The sequence below is a fragment of the Podarcis gaigeae genome (genome assembly GCF_964106915.1).
Source record: "Podarcis gaigeae genome assembly, chromosome: 6".
Lineage (NCBI taxonomy): Eukaryota > Metazoa > Chordata > Lepidosauria > Squamata > Lacertidae > Podarcis > Podarcis gaigeae.
Window position 1 is genome coordinate 14,133,054 of NC_139682.1, and position 22,329 is coordinate 14,155,382.

The following is a 22,329-nucleotide window of genomic DNA, read 5'->3' on the forward strand; positions in this document are numbered from 1 at the left end:
TCATGACACATCCAGATTGGTTTGGGATACAGGAGCCAGCTTGTTGTAAACCTTTTCAGCTGATTACATGCCTATCTGATTCTGCCCCCCGCCAATATCTGATTATGCCTAGATCAAGGGTGGGTTGGAGGAAGTGACTGTGGGTATCTTTGGATTCCCCTTCCTTTTTACTTAATTTGTAAGCGACAACAAACAGGATAATCAGAGGAGAGTTAATGCAGGTGCAGGGATGGCGCGCCGAACCGAAGAGCGTTTTAAAATTCTGCACAATGACCTTGAGCGAGATGTAATTTCAAGAGTGTCTTAAATGTGCTGAGGCTACAAAACAGCGCTGTGAGTGTGGGGCTGGAGAAGGAGCTCCTGAGCAGAGCAAACATATTGAAAATGATTTGGCTATATTGGGATTAGGGTCTGATAAGTGACTTATGGGGCTCGCAGCAGAGAGGAGAAGAATGAGGTAATGAGGCCAGGGACCAAAAGCAATAAGAGAGTGCGGTCTGAGCAAGAAGAATGTGGAATATAGATCAGTCCATCACCGGGAGAAATCACGAGCCGCATGAAAGCAACTACTAAATTGCACCCGATCGAGGCAACTGCCTCAGGACCACACAAGCTACATTAGCAGGAGGGTCATGGGATGCTGCTCTGCGGGTGCAGGTTGGGCACCAAACATTTTCAATGCACCCCCTACCTGGTCTTGCATGCAGAAATCTAGCATGTCAAGGAGAAGTTGTAGTGCTGATTTTCTAAGTACGGAGAAACTTTTTATATGATTGCCAGCTTTGGCACCATCACTGCCCATCGGGAGTTGTCACCCTTTCATGTATGTAGCATAGCTGTCAACGTTTCCCTTTTTTTAAGGGAAATTCCCTTATTCTGAATAGGATTCCTCGCAAGAAAAGGGAAAAGTTGACAGCTGTGGTATGTAGTGAGATGCATGTGTTACTTTGCACACAGGAAGGAGGTGTGGGTGCTTTTGCTGCATAATTTATTTTATCCTATTTATGTTTATATTCCACTCTTTTTCGATCATGGATCTCAAGGCAGCATACATGCATTTCCCAAGTGGTTACACATTTAGGAACCGACCAGAACAAGACCTGCTTAGCTTCATAATGTGCCTTCAGACCATACCACAGGACCTAGTTATTTTTCTATTTTAACATAGCTGTAGGTTAAATTTCTAGGCAATGCTCATCTTAGAAGAACAATAAAAAACCCACCACACAAAAAGAACATAATTATGAAGAAAAGCAAAATAATAAAACCCATTCAATTTGTTAGTAATCTGTAGGATGGTAAAACATAACACAGTCGACTATAACACTAGTTCAGCTGGGGTGGTAAGTGGACCCAGAATTACTCAAGGGAAGACCAATTAAAACAAGTCTTTAAGGCCCTTTGAACTCTTGGGAATGTTAACAGCCTGCTGAGGGCCTTCTGGCGGTACCCTGACAACGAGAAGTGAGGTTACAGGGAACCAGGCAGAGGGCCTTCTTGGTAGTGGCGCCCACCCTGTGGAAGGCCCTCCCAACAGATGTCATGGCAGTAAACAAGTATCTGACTTTAAGAAGGCATCTGAAGGCAGCCCCTTTTAGGGAAGTTTTTAATGTTTGACGTTTTATTCAGTTTTTAATGTTCTGTTGAAAGCCGCCCAGAGTGGAAGGGTATGTATGTATGTATGTATGTATAAATATGAAAGATAACAAATGGCCCCCTTTCTCCTGTAGATAGGGATGTTGGAGAATTCTGTCAGAAACAAAAATAGGAGTGGAAACTGCCACTATATACACATTCCTCCGAGGCTGGATATCACACAAGTGAACAAGAGCAGTATTCCATACAGTTATTATTTTTTCAGACCACAAATGTTACATAAAGAATTATGTTGTTTTCTATGTTGCTTTTGGTGTTTCCCTTCCATTGCAATACATAGAAATCAACTGCATAATAATTAATTGCACACAGCGCATAGCATGACAAATAAGGTAGGTTTTAGCAGAAGTCGAACTGTAGCAGAACGGGAACAGCGGCGATTGCGCTGAATGCAGGAGGGCATGGAAATCGCTGCCTCCTTACACGCCTACCTGTGGGTATGATAACCTTGAGCCATCCACATTTCCTGGCTGGTAGGTGAGGAGGCCTCAGATCTGAGCAGACGTAGCCAGGCTCCTTTTAAATGTGTGTGCAATGGGTAGCCTGCCCCTCAGAAGCTGCGAGGAAGAGGTTTATGAGTTTCTTGTCTAGCAGTACTCAGTGATCATGATAAGCCCATCATTGGGGTGCTCAGAACTCCCACTATAATCATGAGCCCTCCACGAGGGACGGTCCCGGCTTGCTGGATTTAACATAGCCCCAGTTCCGTTGTCATCTCTGTTGTCGCACACTTAAGCAAGTACCCTCTAGTAATTTTATTCCTTATTCACATGCACACTTAATGTCCTTAGTCATTAAGCTGAAAAATGTTAACCTTGTCATGGTTAGTGACTAGAAGCAGAAAAGTCCATTTAATTCCCAGGGGAATGAATTCTAATTTTCTGCCTGTCAGATGCTGACATTTTACATATTTTCCTCCGTCTCCCACCTCCACCCTCCACTTTGCTTAGTGCTAAATTTAAATATGTGTCATAAGAAAGGACCTTTTTATTTGCTCCAGAAACCCCGGAGGCTTGGAGGGGAGCCAGCAGGAGCTCTTCTTGACCAATGGCTGTGGTCGGAGCTGATTTGTATTTTCTAAAGAGCAGGGAGAGAGGTGAGAACGCGAACTTGCAGACAGAAGGTCACAGCAAAGGACACATTAGTGCTTCATGTCAAAATAGATTTGGCCGCCCCCTTTGCAATCCCCTCCCCACAACCCATGCACTTAAATGAGAGGGGAAACAACTGATCTGGAAGTAATTTTTGATATATGTATATATAAAAATCAACTGCAGGAAGAAATTATGTTAATCAAACAGACCAGCATCTAATGTTTGTCATTAAGATGTGGCACTTTCTATTTGACTTGCCTTTGGATATATATATATATATATATATATATATATATATATATATATATATATATGCAGGTTTTGGTGTCCTCGGGTGTCTTCCCGTGTAAAAGTTGGGGTGTCTAGGCGACGTTTCGACGAGGTCTCACTCGTCATCTTCAGGCTGGTGCTTTCGGCTTCTTGTTACTGGAACAGAGCGGGATCTCAATGTTTGAGTTCCTATAAATACTGTAGAGGGGGTGTGGTGTCTAGCCTCCAATGTTCTGGGCAGAGAGGAAGTTCCCAGGCTAGTGTGCCTTTTCTTCTTTTGTTCCTTAATTACTTGAGAGATACCTTGAGTGATTTCTTGAGTGATATCCTGAGTACCACTTAGGTGGGTCATTAGGTGTGGATTAGTTGCTAAAGTCTTTGTGTCTTGACCTCTTGAACTTTGTGAAGAGTTTTCCTGAGAAGATGGCTGTATTGCACTTAGTTGTGCTTTGGCTTGGCTTCGTGTATAGGGGCGAGCTGTGGTTTTGTGGCTTGTGTCAGCCAGATCTGTGTAGGGATTGCAGGGGGGTGCAGCATCCGGAGGTGCCACCATGGATTGGCTACTGGATGGTGTCAGTAATTCATCTGTGGAGAGGGTCTGGGTTTGGGTCTGGTGTGGTTGAAAAAAAGAAGAAAAAACTTCCTCTCTTTTCCAACACATGAAAGAAACAGGACACGAAATTAATTTTGCAGATTCCAAATTGCTCTTTAACACGGAACATCACCACAAGAGAATAATCATGGAAGCCATCGAGATAGAGAAACACCCTCACAACATGAACAAGCGTGACGACACATCCCGCTTGCCTGACATCTGGAAATTAGCCCTCTCCACAAAAACTGACACCAGATCCAGAGGCACACAGAACGCCAACACCAATCAACCACACCAGACCCAAACCCAGACCCTCTCCACAGATGAATTACTGACACCATCCAGTAGCCAATCCATGGTGGCACCTCCGGATGCTGCACCCCCCTGCAATCCCTACACAGATCTGGCTGACACAAGCCACAAAACCACAGCTCGCCCCTATACACGAAGCCAAGCCAAAGCACAACTAAGTGCAATACAGCCATCTTCTCAGGAAAACTCTTCACAAAGTTCAAGAGGTCAAGACACAAAGACTTTAGCAACTAATCCACACCTAATGACCCACCTAAGTGGTACTCAGGATATCACTCAAGAAATCACTCAAGGTATCTCTCAAGTAATTAAGGAACAAAAGAAGAAAAGGCACACTAGCCTGGGAACTTCCTCTCTGCCCAGAACATTGGAGGCTAGACACCACACCCCCTCTACAGTATTTATAGGAACTCAAACATTGAGATCCCGCTCTGTTCCAGTAACAAGAAGCCGAAAGCACCAGCCTGAAGATGACGAGTGAGACCTCGTCGAAACGTCGCCTAGACACCCCAACTTTTACACGGGAAGACACCCGAGGACACCAAAACCTGCATTCCTGTACCCGTGAAAATCTACGAAAGCATATATATATATATATATATATATATATATATATATATATATATAGAGGTTGAAATGGAAACATGTCTGCAGAGATGGCAAGTGTAGTTGTAGGGGTGGAAGAAGATGGCCTGTGACTTGACAAGAACGGATGGCATTTACAGGGAAGAGGAAGAGCACAGAATAATAGAATTGCAGAATTGAAGGGGCTCCAAGGGTCATCTAGTCCAACCCCCGGCAATAAAATGAAGAAATGTTGCGTCCCATTCAGTTGCACTCTCCACATTTGGCTCCAGCTCCAGCAGGTTTGTTGAGTTTCCCAGCGGGGCCAAAGGATGGGAAAAGTCCCCCTCCCCCTTCTTCTCCCTCTGTCCTCCAGCTGCTAACAGCTGTAACATTTGCAGAAGAAAACAGCTCATTTCCTACCCTTAGTGAGAGCGCCTCTGCCTCGTGTGATTAGATCACAAGTTCCCATAGTTGCTTTCAGGTGATCTGTTTGTTAAGCATTCATCCTTGCTTGCTTGATAGTTAAACACCACCAGCTATTTACCAAGCAAACATTCTGATGTCTTCATAGGGAGGCTAGATAACATGAAGTTATCTCATACTTTCAAGTACTGTTTCCCCATTCATTTCGTTATAAAAAGTTCGCTCTTTTGAGGAAGCAGGTTTTCAGACCTTCCTAGTGTCCCTTATTTTCCACAGACGTCCCTGATTTAGAGAAGCCGTCTCTGTTCCTGATTTGATACCGGAATGTCCCGCTTTTCCTTAGGACGGCCCTGTTTTCATCAGAGAAGTGCTGGAAGGTATGGGTTTTCTGTGCGAGAGAGCCAATTCATATTGTATCCCGCCAACCTAGATTTGCCGGTATGTGATTGAGCCCCACCGGAAGATAGTGGCAGCCTGGAATTGCCATTGTGTCTTGATGATCACTTGGGATGCGGGTGGCGGTGTGGTTTAAACCACAGAGCCTAGGACTTACCAATCAGAGGGTCGGTGGTTCGAATCCCTGCGACAAGGTGAGCTCCTGTTGCTCTGCTCCTGCCAACCTAGCAGTTCGAAAGCACGTCAAAGTGCAAGTAGATCAATAGGCACCGCTCTGGCGGGAAGGTAAACAGCGTTTCCGTGTGCTGCTCTGGTTCTCCAGAAGCGGCTTAGTCATGCTGGCCACATGACCCGGAAGCTGCACGCCAGCTCCCTCGGCCAATAAAGCGAGATGAGCGCCACAACCCCAGAGTTGGTCATGACTGGACCTAATAGTCAGGGGTCCCTTACCTTTTACTTGATGATCACTATCAATTGGCTGTAGAGATGCAGGGAATGGAAGGTGCTCTGTGGTCACAGGAATTAGGGCCATTATAGGGAGGCTTGGGCCAGATCCCTCTTTCCTTAAATGAGGTCTAGTTGCGCAGAACAGGCCTAGCAGTGCCACACAGCACAACGGAGAATGCTTAATTCTCTTCAGGCAGAGAAATTGTGCTTCCATTGCCTGATTTCACTTATTTTTCTATCTCCCAGCCGGCTTTTAAGGCTGTTCAGCAGCGTCTAACTTGTGCCAATGCGAGAGGGAAGGAGATTCAGCTGGAGCAGTGGAACTCATCCTGCCTCCCCAGCAAGGAGCTTGAAAGCACTAGCCGTCTCTCACTTTGGCCAGGAGATGAGAGGAGGAGGGTGTTTGTAGACACAGAAAAAAAGGAAGACATTGTCAGCTGAGGTCAGGCTAAGGCGTGAGACTGCTTGGCTCTTTCTACCAGTGGGGAGAGGATTTGGTTGTCAGACTGTAGCCTGGAGGAATTGCGTTTTTTTTTTTTTTGGGGGGAAATTGAGCATGGAAGAGGGTGCCCATCCAGAAACAGGGTTGTGCAACGCTGGTAATTGGCTCAAGCCAGATGGGAAATGTAGGTTTGCCTTTTGTCTCTACCGGGGGGGTGGGGGGTATACAAATTTAATATAATAATAATTATAATAATTATTATAATAATAATATCATAGGCCCGTGCGAATTGCCCCCCCCATTGTTTTGGCTTGCCCCAGAGGAGGAGGAGGCAGTGGCAGTGCAGAGGGCGGTCTGAGGTGGGGGGAAACGGCAGTGATCTTTCAGCGAAGCAGATTGATGTGTTTCTGTTCCTTGGCCAAAAGACTCGCACTGAAGGGAGTGGGCGACAGGAGGAATCCTCAAAGAGAGCATGGGTGTGAGGCTGTCTTGTGGGGCTGATCCATAAGCCATACATTTAAAGCACTTCCAATGCACATTTAAACCAGATGGCGCCCTCCAAAGAATCCTGGGAACTGTAGTTTATTGACGGGTGCTGGCAATCCTAGAATTGTAGAGTTGGAAGGGACCCTGGGGGTCATCTAAGTCCATCCCCTGCAATGCAGGAATATGCAGCTGTCCCATGCGAGGATGGAACCTACAACCTTGGTGTTATCAGCAGCACGTTCTAACCAACTGAGCTATCCAGACTGATGATAGCAGTATGGGGTGAACTACCAAGACTCTTTCAGGGGAAGCCATGTGCTTCCAAGCAACCTATTTATTGATCATTCATCCTGAGTTGTTTGCGGGGAGATTAGGCAACTATTTAAGGAGCATCCACTTTCATTTGTTTCCTGGGATGGGCACTGCGTCAAGGTAAGTGCTATTCCACCTTTCCCAGTGCCTTTTCCCATCACTTTCCTTATCACAAAAAAGTCTGATCTTCTGGGGAAGCTGGTTTGCTGTGCAAAACCTCCCGATCAGCTTAGGCTGTGTACACACCACACATTTAAAGCACATGGCATTACCCTAAAGAATCCCAAGGCATAGCTGTCAACCTTCCCTTATTTGGCGGGAAAGTCCCTTATCCCAGTGCTGTGTCCCGCTGCTGTCCCTTATTGATGATGTCCCTTAAATTTCCCGGGTTTCAAAGGAAGCAGCTTCTCTCCCTCCCTCCCTGCCGGCCAGGGAGGAGGGAGGCTCCAACTGTGTTGCTTGGCTGCGTTGCTCACCCAATAAGGAGTCTAAGAACGACTCAGGGGTGGAGCTTGCATGCCTTGTGCTGATTAAATCGGCTGTGTTGCCTGGGGAGTCGCCTTTGCTCAGCGCTTCCCAGCGGAGAGGGGACGGTGGTTTCCTTTGCTGCATCCCCTTTGCCGGGTTGCTGCGCTGTGGGAACCACCGCTTGAGGCTTCGTTTGGCTGCTGGCTGGGCTTTCTGCCTTTGGCTTGGAGGGTCTCAGAAGTTGAACATACCTGTGCTTGGAAAATCCCTTATTTTGGCTGCTGACCCCATATTTTGGAGGCTGCTATTCCCTTATTTTCAAATCTGTAAGTTGACAGCTATGTCCCAAGGACTGCTGTTTGTTAAAGGGTGCTGGGAATTGCAGCTCTCTGAGGAGCAAACAACAAAGCTCTTGGGGGGGAAGTCATGTGCTTAAAATATGCGGTGTGTATGCAGGTTCGGATCCCATCCTCGTCGCCAGTGTTAAGTTGTGGGTGAACATATCAGACGACACAGCAATTCTCCAAACAGCTCTTGTTTATTCACAGGCCAGAACAGAACTGAACTGAAGGGTTCAGCCAGCCTGCTTATAAAGAGCGCCACTAAAACGCAACAGTAACCATTTTCTGTAACTATCCAATCACTGAATATCACTTTCAATCCTTTATTTGCATATGTGGACCTGAGTCCACATCTACAGTATCCCCCTGCTGGCCCAGGGTGAGAACTTCAGTACATAACAATGTGCTTGAAATATGTGGCGTGTACACAGCCTTCATTCCGCAACCTGAATTTGCCAGCGTGCCAGTGAATCCCACCCCAAACCAACGACAGACTGGAAATATCTGTCTTCAAGTGTAAGCAGTTCCCTGATCTCCCATCCGCTTTCTTCAACTGGAGATACCAAGGATTGAACTTGCAGCCTTTTGAACGCAAAGGGTGGGAGCTTGCAGCCCTTCCTCAAAAAGAGCTCTGCAAGAGTGGCCAGAGTTTCCTTGCGCTCAGTATTTTGTTTTTCTCTGTGGGCCAGCTGGACGCATATGGCCTCGAAGGCCACAGCCCTCCCTTGTTTATCCTCAGCATCCAGTGATTACGCCAGGCACAAAATGGCATTTTTGGAAGTCCCGGCTCTTAAAAGCATTCTTTTGATAAAGTGCATCCTGCAACTGATAACGTTGATCCTAATTGCAAGGCAGCTTGCTCATTACTGCAATCCTGGTGGGCCAGGAAACGTATGAAGGGACCCACGAGGGTCATTAAATCCAGCCCCCTTCAGTGCAGGAATCTTTTGCCTAATGTGGGGCTGGAGACTAAGGGTTTCGAGCTCTACAGACTGAGCTATGCTCCTGTGACATCCCCCCCTACACACAAACCTGTGCTGGTGTTGGATCAGCCTTGTTTTGAGAATTGGGCTATTTGCAATGCAGGATTCTGGCACTCTGTCGAATAAGCCCAGATAGCTCAAGCCTGCAAGTTGAGCCTTAATTCCAAGGCTAGGCAAACACTCCCTGCTCTTACTGGGTTCCCCAGACGTTCTGACCAGGGGAAAATTCCTTCCTGTACCACATTTGTCAACCAGTTACACCCTGATCATGCAAGTGAAAAGCTCTGTAATCTATTCTGTCTGCTACAGAGGAAGCCTCTAAGTCCTTTGTGACCAGCCTGAAGCCTGAATGTCAAAACTAGCTCCGCTTCATATGACCCAAATAATTCCACCCCTCCCCTTCCACAAGGGTTTTATTTTACAGCTGTAAGCAGAATTCTTGCAGCTTCTTTTGTTGCTGCGGAAAGCTTTCTAGTCTTAGTTATAATATAGTCTTCCCATTGCGATTTCTTCTCCACTTACAGCGCAGTTCCTCAGTGAAATGAACTCAAGAAACGAGTCCGAAGCAGATACTGTTATTCACCTATAGAGCTGCTTCCAAGCACAATGGAGTGTCAAATCTACACTACAGCAGCATTTAATAAAGGAAGGCGCAGAGAAAGACAGAGCAGGGACTGTCAGGCATCTAAAGGAAAGCAGAAATGTACGGTGAAGACAGATGTAACTTTTCAAGAGTGTTGGAGATAGTTTGTTAGCCACGTAGTTGCTCTCCAAACATTTGCATATTTTTCTGTCTGCTGGAGAGCTCTGGAAAAACAACAACAACCCTGATCCTACAGGTTTCTTCTAGTATGTTTCAGTTTAAACTGGAAAAGAGCTGGCTGTGGCAGGCACCTATTGGCTAGCACCCGAGACATCAACTTCCGCATAATTCTTGAAGATTGAATTTAAAATGTGCCTTAACTTTTTTGGGGGGCGGGATGTAAGGTGAAGGATGAATATATATCTAATATATTTATTTGCCATCACACTTTAATGCATGAAGAGCGGAGCATGATTGGTTTGTACACTGCCTTAAAATGTTACGCAATTTTTCCGTTCAGCATTCTATCTATCTATCTATCTATCTATCTATCTATCTATCATCTATCTATCTATCATCTATCTATCATCAATCTATCATCATCTATCTATCTATCTATCTATCTATCTATCTATCTATCTATCATCTCAGACTATGCTAGGCCCATGATTAAGTTAGGTCTATTACGTTTAATAGGTCTACTCTAAGTAAAGCTTAATTATATACTACTCAGTGTTTCTGCTCTTAGTAACTAAACAAGGTTTTGCTAAAGTTAGTATTCCTGAAATACCAACGCTGGAAAACTGGATTTCTAAAACTGGGGCTCTTCTGATAATGGAAAAACATTCTCACTACTTAAAAGTCGCAAGACCTCAGGCCGGGCGAGAGGATGCTTGTGTCAGTATACAATTCTCTTTTATGTCTTATGTTTCTAGCAACCTAGATGAATATAAACTGGAGCACTACCATTCTTTCAGCATTTTATTAATGTAGTTTCGGCACTATAGTGGCTGTTCTTCATTAGATCTGATAAAGAACAACAGGAATAATCTCAGTGCTAGAGAACAGTTTCATTATTTATTTCTTATGAGTTTTGCTTTCTTTGCATTCCTTCCCTTTGCCAATGTTGTCTTTGTTGTGTATTGCTCTGCAAAAATTATTTGCAGTATAACAGGCTTCTAGAGAGTGTTAGAAAATATAGTGTGCAAAAATGCTTAATAAAATACAAATGTCTTCCACACTTGCTGTTTACACTGGAATTGTTCTCCTTCATACACTAATGTTTTTTTCTCTTATCCTCTTATCTTTTTTCAGATTTCTTTTGTGGTGATTTCCCCCCCACTAGTAAATGGTGATTGAAACCATAATTGTAGTGCCAGACTGTTCAGTCTTGTCCGGTGAAGGTTTTCCAGGGCTGCTGTGTCTTTAATTAGATGTTTCCTTCTTCAGCTTCTGCCTTTGATTGCTTCCTCCTCAGTTTGGTGCAGCATTACTGGTGATAATAATAATAATAATAATAATAATAATAATAATAATAATAATAATAATAATTTATTTATACCCCGCCCTCCCCAGCCAAGGCCGGGCTCAGAGCGGCTTACAAGCAATAATAAAAACAAGATGAATGATTACAACTTAAAAACAAAAATAAAATACAACATTAAAATAATGGAACATTAAAATATTAAAATGTAGCCTCATCGCAGGAGAAGGAAAAGAATGAAAGAGGAGGAAAGAGAGAGAGAAAGAGAGAGGGAGGGAATCAAATTGGCTCCAAGCCAAAGGCCAGGTGGAACAACTCTGTCTTACAGGCCCTGCGAAAAGAAATCAGATCCTGCAGGGCCCTGGTCTCATGAGGCAGAGCGTTCCACCAGGCCGGAGCCAGAGTTGAAAAGGCCCTGGCTCTGGTTGAAGCCAATCTAACTTCTTTAGGGCCTGGGACCACTAAGTGATGAGTCATCCCTTACTTGAACTTTAATTCCCACAGATGACCATGGCTCCAGTGGGGTGGGAAAGAAAAAGAAATCCATGCTGTGATGATTAGTCAAAGGAAGAAGTCTCAAGGAGGAAGCTTCTAATTAAATTTGCAGGAGACTTTTGCTGAGCAGGCTATACTTCTGCATCAACATTAGAGAATGGTGTTGGCCATGGGGGATGTGTATTGGTGGATAATATAAAAATTTACAGCACGATCCTTTACAGGTCTTCTCAGAAGTAAGTTGCATTGTGTTCAGTGGTCTTACTCCTAGGTACTGATGTTCTGATTTTGTTAGCTGACTCGTATAGAAAAGTGGGATACATTTAAATGATCAAACCTCTGATCCTTAGCACACGATCATAAAACCCAAATAAATAGGACTTAAGGGAATTTTAGGAGATGGATGATAATAGTCATTAAAGCCCTAATGATATAGATCAAGGCTTGTTTACTGATTGCATTTCTAGGAGTGCAGTTTCCAAAGTCTTTATTTGACTTTCATATCATATTTATTCTACATAGCTCCCTCCCACCTGCATTGAAACAACAAATATGTATCCAAACTCCATATGGTCCCAAGCGAATTAGTCCAAGTGTAAATTCAGAAATTGTGTTTGTGCATATTTTAACACCACAAGCATTCTCATCAAGTGATGGGGTAGCATATTGATTTTTTTATTCCTTCTCCAAATTTAGAGGGCATTTAACAACAATTGCCCGTTGTCGTTATAAACTGAGTGGACTTCTCCAGATGGCCTCTTTGACTTTTATGGAATGACTCCAAACTTGTGCCACCTGAAAGCTGGGGGAAAAGCACTAGGTTCATTGGTTAAAAGTTGTTTCGTGAGCTTTTATCTTTTACCTGCAAATAGGTGTCGCCTGAAAAATGGCAAGGGAATGAGAGACTATAGCTATCTATTCAACTGCTAGGATAGAAATTGGCCTCCTGATGGTCAGTCTCAACAAATAACCAAGGGGAACTCTACCCAGTTTTGAGAGAACTTTCAGCAGCATTTATTATTACTGCTTCTTTATCATTCTTTCCCACAGTGGGTTACAGTTTTATTTAGAACATAAAACAGTTGTTGTTGTTGTTGTTTAGTCGTTTAGTCGTGTCCGACTCTTCGTGACCCCATGGACCAGAGCATGCCAGGCACTCCTATCTTCCACTGCCTTCCGCAGTTTGGTCAAACTCATGCTGGTAGCTTCGATGACATTGTCCAACCATCTCATCCTCTGCCGTCCCCTTCTCCTTGTGCCCTCCATCTTTTCCAACATCAGGGTCTTTTCCAGGGAGTCTTCTCTTCTCATGAGGTGGCCAAAGTATTGGAGCCTCAGCCTCAGGATCTGTCCTTCCAGTGAGCACTCAGGGCTGATTTCCTTAAGAATGGAGAGGTTTGATCTTCTTGCAGTCCATTGGACTCTCAAGTGTCTTCTCCAGCACCCTAATTCAAAAGCATCATTTCTTCAGCGATCAGCCTTCTTTATGGTCCAGCTCTCACTTCCATACATCACTACTGGGAAAACCATAGCTTTAACTATACGGACCTTTGTTGGCAAGGTGATGTCTCTGCTTTTTAAGATGCTTTATGTCTTTGTCAAACTCCATGGACAAAGACAACAGGCATAAAACAGTACCAACAAGTAAAAACATGTTTGCATTTGATAGTCCAAAACATTCATTGCATTTGGTTCTGCTGACCATGAAGGGCATGTCTGTACTACAAATGTCTAGCAATTTAATTATCATGGCTTCCTTCAAAGGCTCCTGGGATCTGTCATTTAGTGAGGACTGCTGACACCATTCCTTTTCGCACCTTCCCCAAAGCAAATGGTATCAGGAAGAGTAAACTTCTGTTAAGCTAGTTCAGCCTTCCCCAATCTTCGGCTCTTCCAACACTGTTGGGCTACAACCCTTATCATCCCTGACCATTGGCCACACTGGCTAGGCATAATGGTGCTGTAGTCCAGAATATCTGGAGAGGACCAAGTTGGAGGTAGCTGAGCTATATGACATCATCAGGAAGGGACAGTTTTGTTTGAAGTTAGCTGTAGGAAAGAATTGGAACAAGCCAACTCTCCAAATAATAAACAAACACAGCGTACCCTTAAATGTACTGGAAATGGCCCTCAACTGGTGTCTCTAGCACTGCCTTTGAACTGGATGGTGTGTTTGATGAAAACAGTTGAGGCCGGGTCCTGACAAAAGCTGAAGTAATGACTCTTGGCAGGTCCAATGAGCATAGCTGAAGGGCATCCTATCACTTTCTGGCTTCAGCCTCCCAGGTCCGCAGCTTAGGATGACGGCTGCCGCCTCTGCCGCACCTGGAGTTCCACAATGCCTCGGCGGCCAGGAGTACATTTTACCAATTACATCAAGTGAGGAAGCTTTGACAATGCCTGTCTGATCTGGATCTAGCAGCTGTCATCACCCATGCCTCCGTAAACCTTGATGAAAGATTATTGCCATGTGCCGTGTGTGGAGGTGCCCATTAAGTGTATTTGGGAGCTTCAGCTATTGAAGACTATGTCAGCTTGCCTGTGGGGCTATTGCAACCGTGTGTTGCGGCAGGAGTCCAATTCTGCTTGGACTGCTGGTGTAGACAAGGGGCCACACTCCTGCTCTCACACCTGTCTCTGCAGCCATGATATGAGCTTCCTGGCAGGTGGGTCACAGCTGATTACCAGGTAGGGTGGTGGAGAGAGAGAGAGAGAGAGAGAGAGAGAGAGAGAGAGAGAGAGAGAAGCAGCAGTGAGGAGGTCAGTGCGGTGCAGATGCACTGGTGGAGTCATTCCGGTGCTCCTGCTGGTGCATTTGCACCATGCTGGCCTTTTTTCTACCTCTGCCTGTCCCACCTGGTGAGCAATCTATCTTCCAGGAAATGTCTCTGCCCCAACCATCGAGTTGTTTCTGAGCTGTGTAGAACAGCCAGGAGATTGTTGTCAAAGATTGAGTGGCAAACTTTTCATTTCAATGTGCCTTTCATTCCCTGCCCTTGTTGCTTGTGAACTTTTAATTTGTAGAAGTTAAAATTAATAAACATATATAAACACTGCACTACAACGGGGGTCTTTGCTCAAAGTTTTAAATATGATCCTCAGACAAACAAACAAACAAACAAGCACACGGGAGAGTGTCTCAGTGCATGTCCCATAGGTATACATCAGATTTACTTACACTCTTGTGACCTTGGCAACCGCGTGGCATTTTAAAGCGCTGGTGACATTTATGTACCCAGTTGGATTCCAATAAGGAGGTTAATTTCCATAGATTAAATGCCAGGTTTCATACAGTGTGGAGTGATTTAATATCCTGATGTTGCCTGTTTGCAATTCACTAGCCAGTCCTTTTTATGACTAATTTGTAATTGCATCTGAAGGTTGTTTTTTTAAAACACACACACACACACACACACACACACACACACACACACCACAAGAAGGTCATTTTAGAAGCTCTGGTTAGTGATGAAATATATTTGAAAGAGAATTGCTGCCAAATCTGGCTGGCGGGGGCAGGGGAGTCACTCAAAAGAAAATATCTCCCCCCAAAACAGAGAGAGAGAGAGAGAGAGAGAGAGAGAGAAAAGAAGAAGAAGAAGAAGAAGAAGAAGAAGAAGAAGAAGAAGAAGAAGAAGAAGAAGAAGAAGAAAAACCGGAAAGGCTTACATTTATTAATTTTTGATTCAGGAAATCCCCCAGAGGTTTAGGTTATGTGCAGCACAATCCTAAGCATATTTACTCAGAAGAAAGTCCAACTGAAGGCTAAAATACATTTTCTTACTGAGATCGCTGGCATGAGGGCTTGATCTAAATCAGGACTCTGGCAAGGGGCTGGTAGTGGGGCTTTAGCCCTTTGTCCGCCAGATCCACTGCGGTCTCTGCTTTGGAACAAGGCCCTTGTATCTGCAACTGGGAGCCTTTTCCGCCATGCAAGTCTGCCCCCGCTCCCACCCTCAATCTAGATCAGGACTGCAGCAGGAACCCTCCTGTGGTTTCCAGCAACTGGCATTCAGAGCATTACTGCCTCTGGTAAGGTCTGTTCTCCTCAAAAAGGTCCAATGTGTCACAATTGTGATGAACCCCCCTCCATAAAGGTAAAGGGACCCCTGACCATTAGGTCCAGTCGTGGTCGACTCTGGGGTTGCGGCACTCATCTCGCTTTATTGGCCAAGGGAGCCGGCGTACAGCTTCCGGGTCATGTGGCGAACCAGAGTGCATGTGGCGAACCAGAGCAGCGCACGGAAACGCCGTTTACCTTCCGGCCGGAGCGGTACCTATTTATCTACTTGCACTTTGATGTGCTTTCAAACTGCTAGGTTGGCAGGAGCAGGGACCAAACAACGGGAGCTCACCCCGTCGCAGGGATTCAAACCGCCGACTTTCTGATTGGCAAGTCCTAGGCTCTGTGGTTTAACCCACAGCGCCACCCACGTCCCTCCATAGCTATTAGCAATAGGAGAGGGAGGTAGGCTTCGAAGGCCTTTCCCTGGCATCTGAGGTTAGGCAGATGGCTACAGGGAGAGGGCCTTTTCAGTGACGGTGCCCACTATGTACCGCTTTCCCTAAAACGTGCATCTAGCACCTTTAAAAATATATTTTAGGCGCCAGGCAAAATCCATTCTGTTGCCTCTCGTTGCTTTTAGCAATGCCTTGGACCCCTTTTGCTGCCTATTACAGATTCATCTGCTTTTCACCAGTAAGTTTTTATCGTTTTGCCTGTGGCTTGGTGGGGTTTCTTTGGTGGTTGTCCTAACCTCACTGTTTGATTTTCTGCTAAGTGGCTGCAAGGTTGTCAGCACTAAGGAAGGATGCAAATTTTATGCATAACTAAATAATAGCTAGTGTGCTTACAGTTACAGCTTGTGCTCACAATTGCAGCCCTAAGCAATGAAAATCCTTTGTGGAGTTACTGATTTACCGAGCTAATGGACTCTATAACAGCATCATACTACCAAAGGATAGATGAGGTTAAAGTTAGTTGGGCAAGATGAATTACAAAAATTAATCTACTCCTGTGTTAACAATCTGTACTTAGTGTTAACAACTGTTTTGTCCAAATCCGGAACTTTTAGTCCAATGTGCATATGAGGTTCATTTGTCTATTGGCAGTCTCTTGGATTTCATTGGAGACTCCGTGTTTGATAAGGACTGTGTCCGTGGATCTAGGCCACTGTAATTCCAAACTGCTGATATTAACAATCAAAATATTGTTGGAATTGTATTGGCTTTGCAAAACCAAAAAACGGAATATTGTATATTATTCATTTGTTGCCTCTGTATCCCACCTTTTTCTCCAAGGAGCTCAAAGTTTTCCCCCTCCTTGTTTAATCCACACAACAACCCTGGGAGGTGGTAGAGTAGGTTGAGAGACAGTAACTGGCCCAAGGTCACCCAGTGAGCTTCATGGCTGAGTGGGGATTTGAAGCCTGACTCTACCTTGTCAAGAAAGCCTGCCCCAAGACCTAGGTCAATGTTCTTTGTTGTTACTCTGAACCCAGGGTCAAACTGACTCTTCAAGGTAGTAAGCTGCCGCCACTCCTGCTTCTGTCCACCCAACCTGAACCTGGAAATTCTCAGGATACATATAAATGTATCTAGAAGATCCATAGAAAATAAGCAGCCCCTAGTTAAGAGACAAGATTAAACTGGATAGCAAAATTCTCCTGTCATTGATGTTGGCACCAGAAGCCCCCTTGATTTGACTTCTGAATCTATCCCTATGATAGATATGTTGTTTAGACGTTAGTCGAGTTCGACTCTTCATGACCCCATGGACCAGAGCACGCCAGGCCCTCCTGTCTTCCACTGCCTCCCGCAGTTTGGTCAAACTCATGCTGGTAGCTTCGAGAACACTGTCCAACCATCTCGTCCTCTGTTATCCCCTTCTCCTTGTGCCCTCCATCTTTCCCAGCATCAGGGTCTTTCCCAGGGAATCTTCTCTTCTCATGAGGTGTCCAAAGTATTGGTGCCTCAGCTTCAGGATCTGTCCTTCCAGTGAGCACTCAGGGCTGATTTCCTTCAGAATGGAGAGGTTTGATCTTCTTGCAGTCCATGGGACTCTCAAGAGTCTCCTCCAGCACCATAATGGAGGAGCACCACTATGACCTGTCCATCTTGGGTGGCCCTGCATGGCACAGCTCATAGCTTCTCTGAGTTGTTCAAGCCCCTTCGCCATGACAAGGCAGTGATCCATGAAGGAGATGATAGATATAGAAAATCACAATGTAGGAATTGAGCCTTTAGTGTGGAGGTGCCTAACCTTTGGAGTCTTTTCAGTGGCTATTGTAGATCTTCCTCTTTCAACAAGGCTTTCTAGCTGAGATATTTCCCAGCTTGCATCTGTATTGGTATTGTTTTTAATTGACAGACTCCCCCCCCCAAACTATGTTGCATCTGCATGGGTTCAAATGGGTGTGTTAGCATTTCACTCCTCCGTTGCTGGATGTGTGATTGTTACATCACATGTCAATGTTTACTTTCTAGGCTTGGAAAGTGTGAGAACGGAAGTCAGTCTTATCCCTCTTCTGCTGCACTGTACTTTTGTACTTTTCTTTCTCTCTCTCGGAGAAGATGTGAGAGGACACCATGATTGCTTTGTCCTGTATATGTGGCTTAATAAACACTTGGAATGCACACACTCACGCTCCACGATAGTTTCTGCTATACTCTGCTGACTGAACGTGCACATGTCTTTTGATATGTGTCACAGGTGTGCACCAGGACTGATTTGTGAATGTCCTGGGCTGCGCATCATCAGGAAGATGCCCAGAGAGGTTTGTCTCAATCTGGGGGCTGTGTGTGCCCCACAGGCATGTTCCGACAGGGTGTGGCTATGCCACTGACCTGATCTGTCACAGGTTAGTTGTATGATGCTGTCTTACTGCATAAATTGTGTTACTAGCGACACAGTGTTCGCATTGGGAGGCGGAGGGAGGGCCACTTCTAACTCGCAAAAATGTTTTTTGACCAAAATGTAACTTCTGGAACGTGGGTAGCCTTCCAAAGTTGTACCACAAGAATCTTCGCTGTGTCCAATAAATAGAGGATCATGTCTGATTGTTAACATATTATTCCCATTTTTTTCTGAAGTAATGTTTAGCTCTGGGGGGAAGGATGTTTTCTGCGAGTGTTTTCATTCTTTGAGGGTTCTTTCCAAAGGCTCTGAATCATTTCTCAGTTATTTGGAAAGAATGTTGGGAAGGTCAGTTTGTTTCTGAGGGGTGCGGAACAAGAGATTCAAATAAAGCGTTTGAAGGCAGGAAGAGGGAAATGGCTCGCTGCAACTTTTCTAGAAGGCTAAAGTCACCAGCAACTGACCCTGCCACTTCCGCCATCATGCAGGAGATTTTCTGCTGGGCTGATAATGCAATAATAACAGCCACAAAGAACCATGGGATTATTGAGAAGGTGCTGCAGAAAGAATTCATAACTTGCTTGGTGAGACTCAGGGCTCAGTGTCTGTGTGTGCTAGGTTATGTGAGCAAGCTGAATAGAACAGGGGTAAGTATATTGCGTGGGACGTGGGTGGCGCTGTGGGTTAAATCACAGAGCCTAGGACTTGCTGATCAGAAGGTTGGCAGTTCGAATCCCCACGACGGGGTGAGCTCCCATTGCTCGGTCCCTGTTCCTGCTAACCCAGCAGTTCAAAAGCACATCAAAGCGCAAGTAGATAAATAGGTACCGCTCTGGCAGGAAGGTAAACGGCGTTTCTGTGCACTGCTCTGAAGCGGCTTAGTCATGCTGGCCACATGGTCTGGAAGCTGTACACCGGCTCCCTTGGCCAATAAAGCGAGATGAGCGCCACAACCCCAGAGTCGGCCACGACTGGACCTAATGGTCAGGGGTCCCTTTACCTTAAGTATATTGCAGGAGCAATCCAAGTGCACACCACAAATTTAGGGGCTCATCCACTTACCCCTCTGCTTTCCACTGGGAAAACCTGCCGTTTACCACTGAATGGGAGCAAACATCAATTGGGTTTTCTCTGGATTGACATGTGCTCCGATTTAGGGCTGAAAAGTGGGTTTCCAGGAGAAAGCAGCAGGGCAAAAGCAAAACTGCTGGGACCCATGCCTAGACGAAGTGAGGAACCACTCAGCCCCATGCTTTCTAGCCACAGGGCAAAGAGGAAGTGTGTGCAGTTTTTGCAGTTAAAGTGGATTAAAGTTCTCTGTTGCTCTAGTGCAACAAATCCACTTAAATGTGTGTGTGGGGAGGATGAGTTTCTGCAGTTAGAAAAGTGGAAAGGAAATGCACTGAAAAGCTGGATGAATTAATAATTCCTAGGAAGACACAGAATGCTCTACAAGCAATCAGGATGAATGCAGAATGAGTGCTCAGCCTCCCTGCAAGCAAACTGAAACAAGCGCTCAATAAGGACCTAAAGGTTGAACCACCATGTAATTTTTGTGCAAGGAAATCGGGATGAATTCTGAATAAACAGGATGGCTGAGCCAGGAATTGCTATTTGTTCTCAGAAGAGGACAGTCAAATCTATTAAACACTGTTTTGAGCTCCTAGATGCTGCTGCTGCTTCTTCTTCTTCTTCTTCTTCTTCTTCTTCTTCTTCTTCTTCTTCTTCTTCTTCTTCTTCTTCTTCTTCTTCACAAAGAACCACCTGGGTTACAAAAAAGCCCCAAAGAGCACTTGTCTGTTGTATACTGCTGATTTTAATAAAACACCCCTAAGCCATGCATAACTTCATCGTTAACCTTCACTTAAAAGTACTGCTGAAATGGTAGACAAACACATTCTTAATACGTATGTTCTCCTACTGAGTAGGAACTTCTGAAAAGCTGGTGGAAATAAACGTGAGGGAAGCTGACAGAGGTGGACAAAGTCAGTCGGTTGGTTCATTTGGCCACTGCACGTCCTTGTAAAAGGCACCTTTGGTGCTTATGATCTTAGAGTAACGTTCAAGTCCCAGACCTGGAACCGTGGATCTCCAGCCTATGAAGCCTTGTGTCGTCTGAGGGACAGGAGGAGATGGGTGAATCTGAAATGGAGGTAGCATGCAATTTATTTAGGTGGCCATATACATATATATATACCTGTCCCACCTTTCTTTTTTATATAAATATTTTTATTACATTATAAAGAGTATAAACAAATAACAAAATACAGTGGTACCTCGAGTTACAAACGTCTCAGGTTACAAATGCTTCAGGTTACAAACTCCGCTAACCTGGAAGAGTTACCTCAAGTTGAGAACTTTGCCCCAGGATGAGAACGGAAATTGTGTGCTGGCGGCGCAGCGGCAACAAGAGGCCCCATTAACGAAACACACCTCTAGTTAAGAACAGTTTCAGGTTAAGAACGGACCTCCGGAATGAATTAAGTTCATAACTAGAGGTACCGCTGTAAATTAAGAATCCATATAAAGAGATTAGTCTGATTCTTGAGACTTCCCCCATACCCTCCATGGGTCCTAGTGACAATGTTTACAACTGCGTATCTGTTATGTACTGAAGTTCTCACCCTGGGCTAGCAGGGGGATACTGTAGATAGTTTTCACTCAGGTCCACAAATGCAAATAAGGAATTGAAAGTGACGTTCAGTGATTGGATAGTTACAGAAGTTGTTCCTGTTGCTTTGTAGTTGAGCTCTATATAAGCAGATTGGCTGAACCCTTCAGCCCGGTTCTGTTCTGGGCCTTTGAATAAACAAGAGCTGTTTGAAGAATCGCTGTGTCGCCTGATATGTTCACCCACAACTTAACAGTATTAGTTTGTTATCCAATTTTTTTTATCCATCTAAATTGTCCATAGTTTTTGTTATTTTCCAAGTGTGGTCAAAATCCTGCTAATGTTTTCATCTGTTTACAATGGTCTCCTAAATAAATTATAAATTTATCCCTTTCTGTTTTTTTAAAATTCTTGTCCTCTTGGTTTCTGAGCTTCCCAGTTAAATTTGCCATTTCCGCATAGTCCATCAACTTTGTTTTCCATTCTTCCCTGGTCGAAATTGTTTCTTCCTTCCATCTCTCTGGGTATATATTCCCGCTTTCTGCGCTACAAACCAAACTCAAGGCAGTTTCTGAGTGACGATAGGAAGTGCTACAAAATTCAAAATAACCCTAACACTAGGAGAAATTTGATGCCACACTTAGGGCAATCATTCCATCAGCATAAGCCTTTCCACTTGTCAGATGGAATGATTCCCCCTTCACCTCCCCCTGCGTGCTATTCTGGGTGTCTTTCCGATCCCCCACCCCACAAAAAACAACAACAACTGAGGGTGAGTGGGGCTGCATGAGGAGAGGGGGAAGCCCTCTTGGGCTAGTGTACGCCCTTGTGGGACCTGTTAGCTGAATCCAGCCCTATAAAACAAAACAAACAATGGTAAAACTGATGCATCGGTTTCTTAACTGCCTTTTCCATATGGTCCCAAGAGCAGGTTATGTACATAGATACAACAGCCTGGCGGGGGAAAAAAGTATCATCCCACACCAAAGAAGGCCTGCCATAATCAAATGGTGTGAAGAGCAAAGCAAAGAAGGAGACCAGATCAATATCTCTTGGGAGGCAGTTCCAGAGTTTAGACACCACAATGGGAAAGGCTCTCTGTAGCGGTATACACACAACATTATATTCTACATTCACTGCACACTGAGGCTTTTGCTACCTGGACGGTAATGTTATTGGTTTAACCAACTCAGATGCTTTTAAAAGAGGATTAGACAAATTCCTGGAGGAGAAGACTATTGATGGCTACTAGCCAAGATGGCTTTGCTCTGCCTCCAGCAATGCTTCTAAATTCGAATTGTTGGAAACCACGGATGGGGAGAGGGCTCTTGGGCTCAAGTGTGCTGCTTGCAAACTTCCCACAGGCATCTGGTTGGCTACTGTGAGAACAGGATGATGCTGGACTAGAAAAGCCACCGGCCTGATCCAGGAGGCTCTTCTTACATTCTTAATGATTAACAGGTCAGTGGAACCAAACAGTAAATAATTTTATTAAAGCTCTATGCACAA

At 44.8% G+C, this 22,329-nt stretch overlaps 1 protein-coding gene and 1 long non-coding RNA gene across 2 annotated transcripts in view; both read right to left on the reverse strand.

Annotated features, from left to right (window-relative positions):
• The window catches only part of LOC310847220, a 197,388-nt gene that overhangs the window by 150,192 nt on the left and 24,867 nt on the right, over positions 1 to 22,329 (reverse strand). The gene's annotated exons all lie outside the window — the stretch shown is intronic.
• CIMIP1 (ciliary microtubule inner protein 1) overlaps positions 20,003 to 22,329 on the reverse strand; it is an 86,534-nt gene continuing 84,207 nt past the window's right edge. Inside the window, exon 5 of the mRNA XM_083744825.1 lies at positions 20,003 to 20,351. Coding sequence (XP_083600951.1) covers positions 20,196 to 20,351 — 156 coding nt within the window. The 3' untranslated portion in view covers positions 20,003 to 20,195. The remainder of the gene's footprint in view (positions 20,352 to 22,329) is intronic.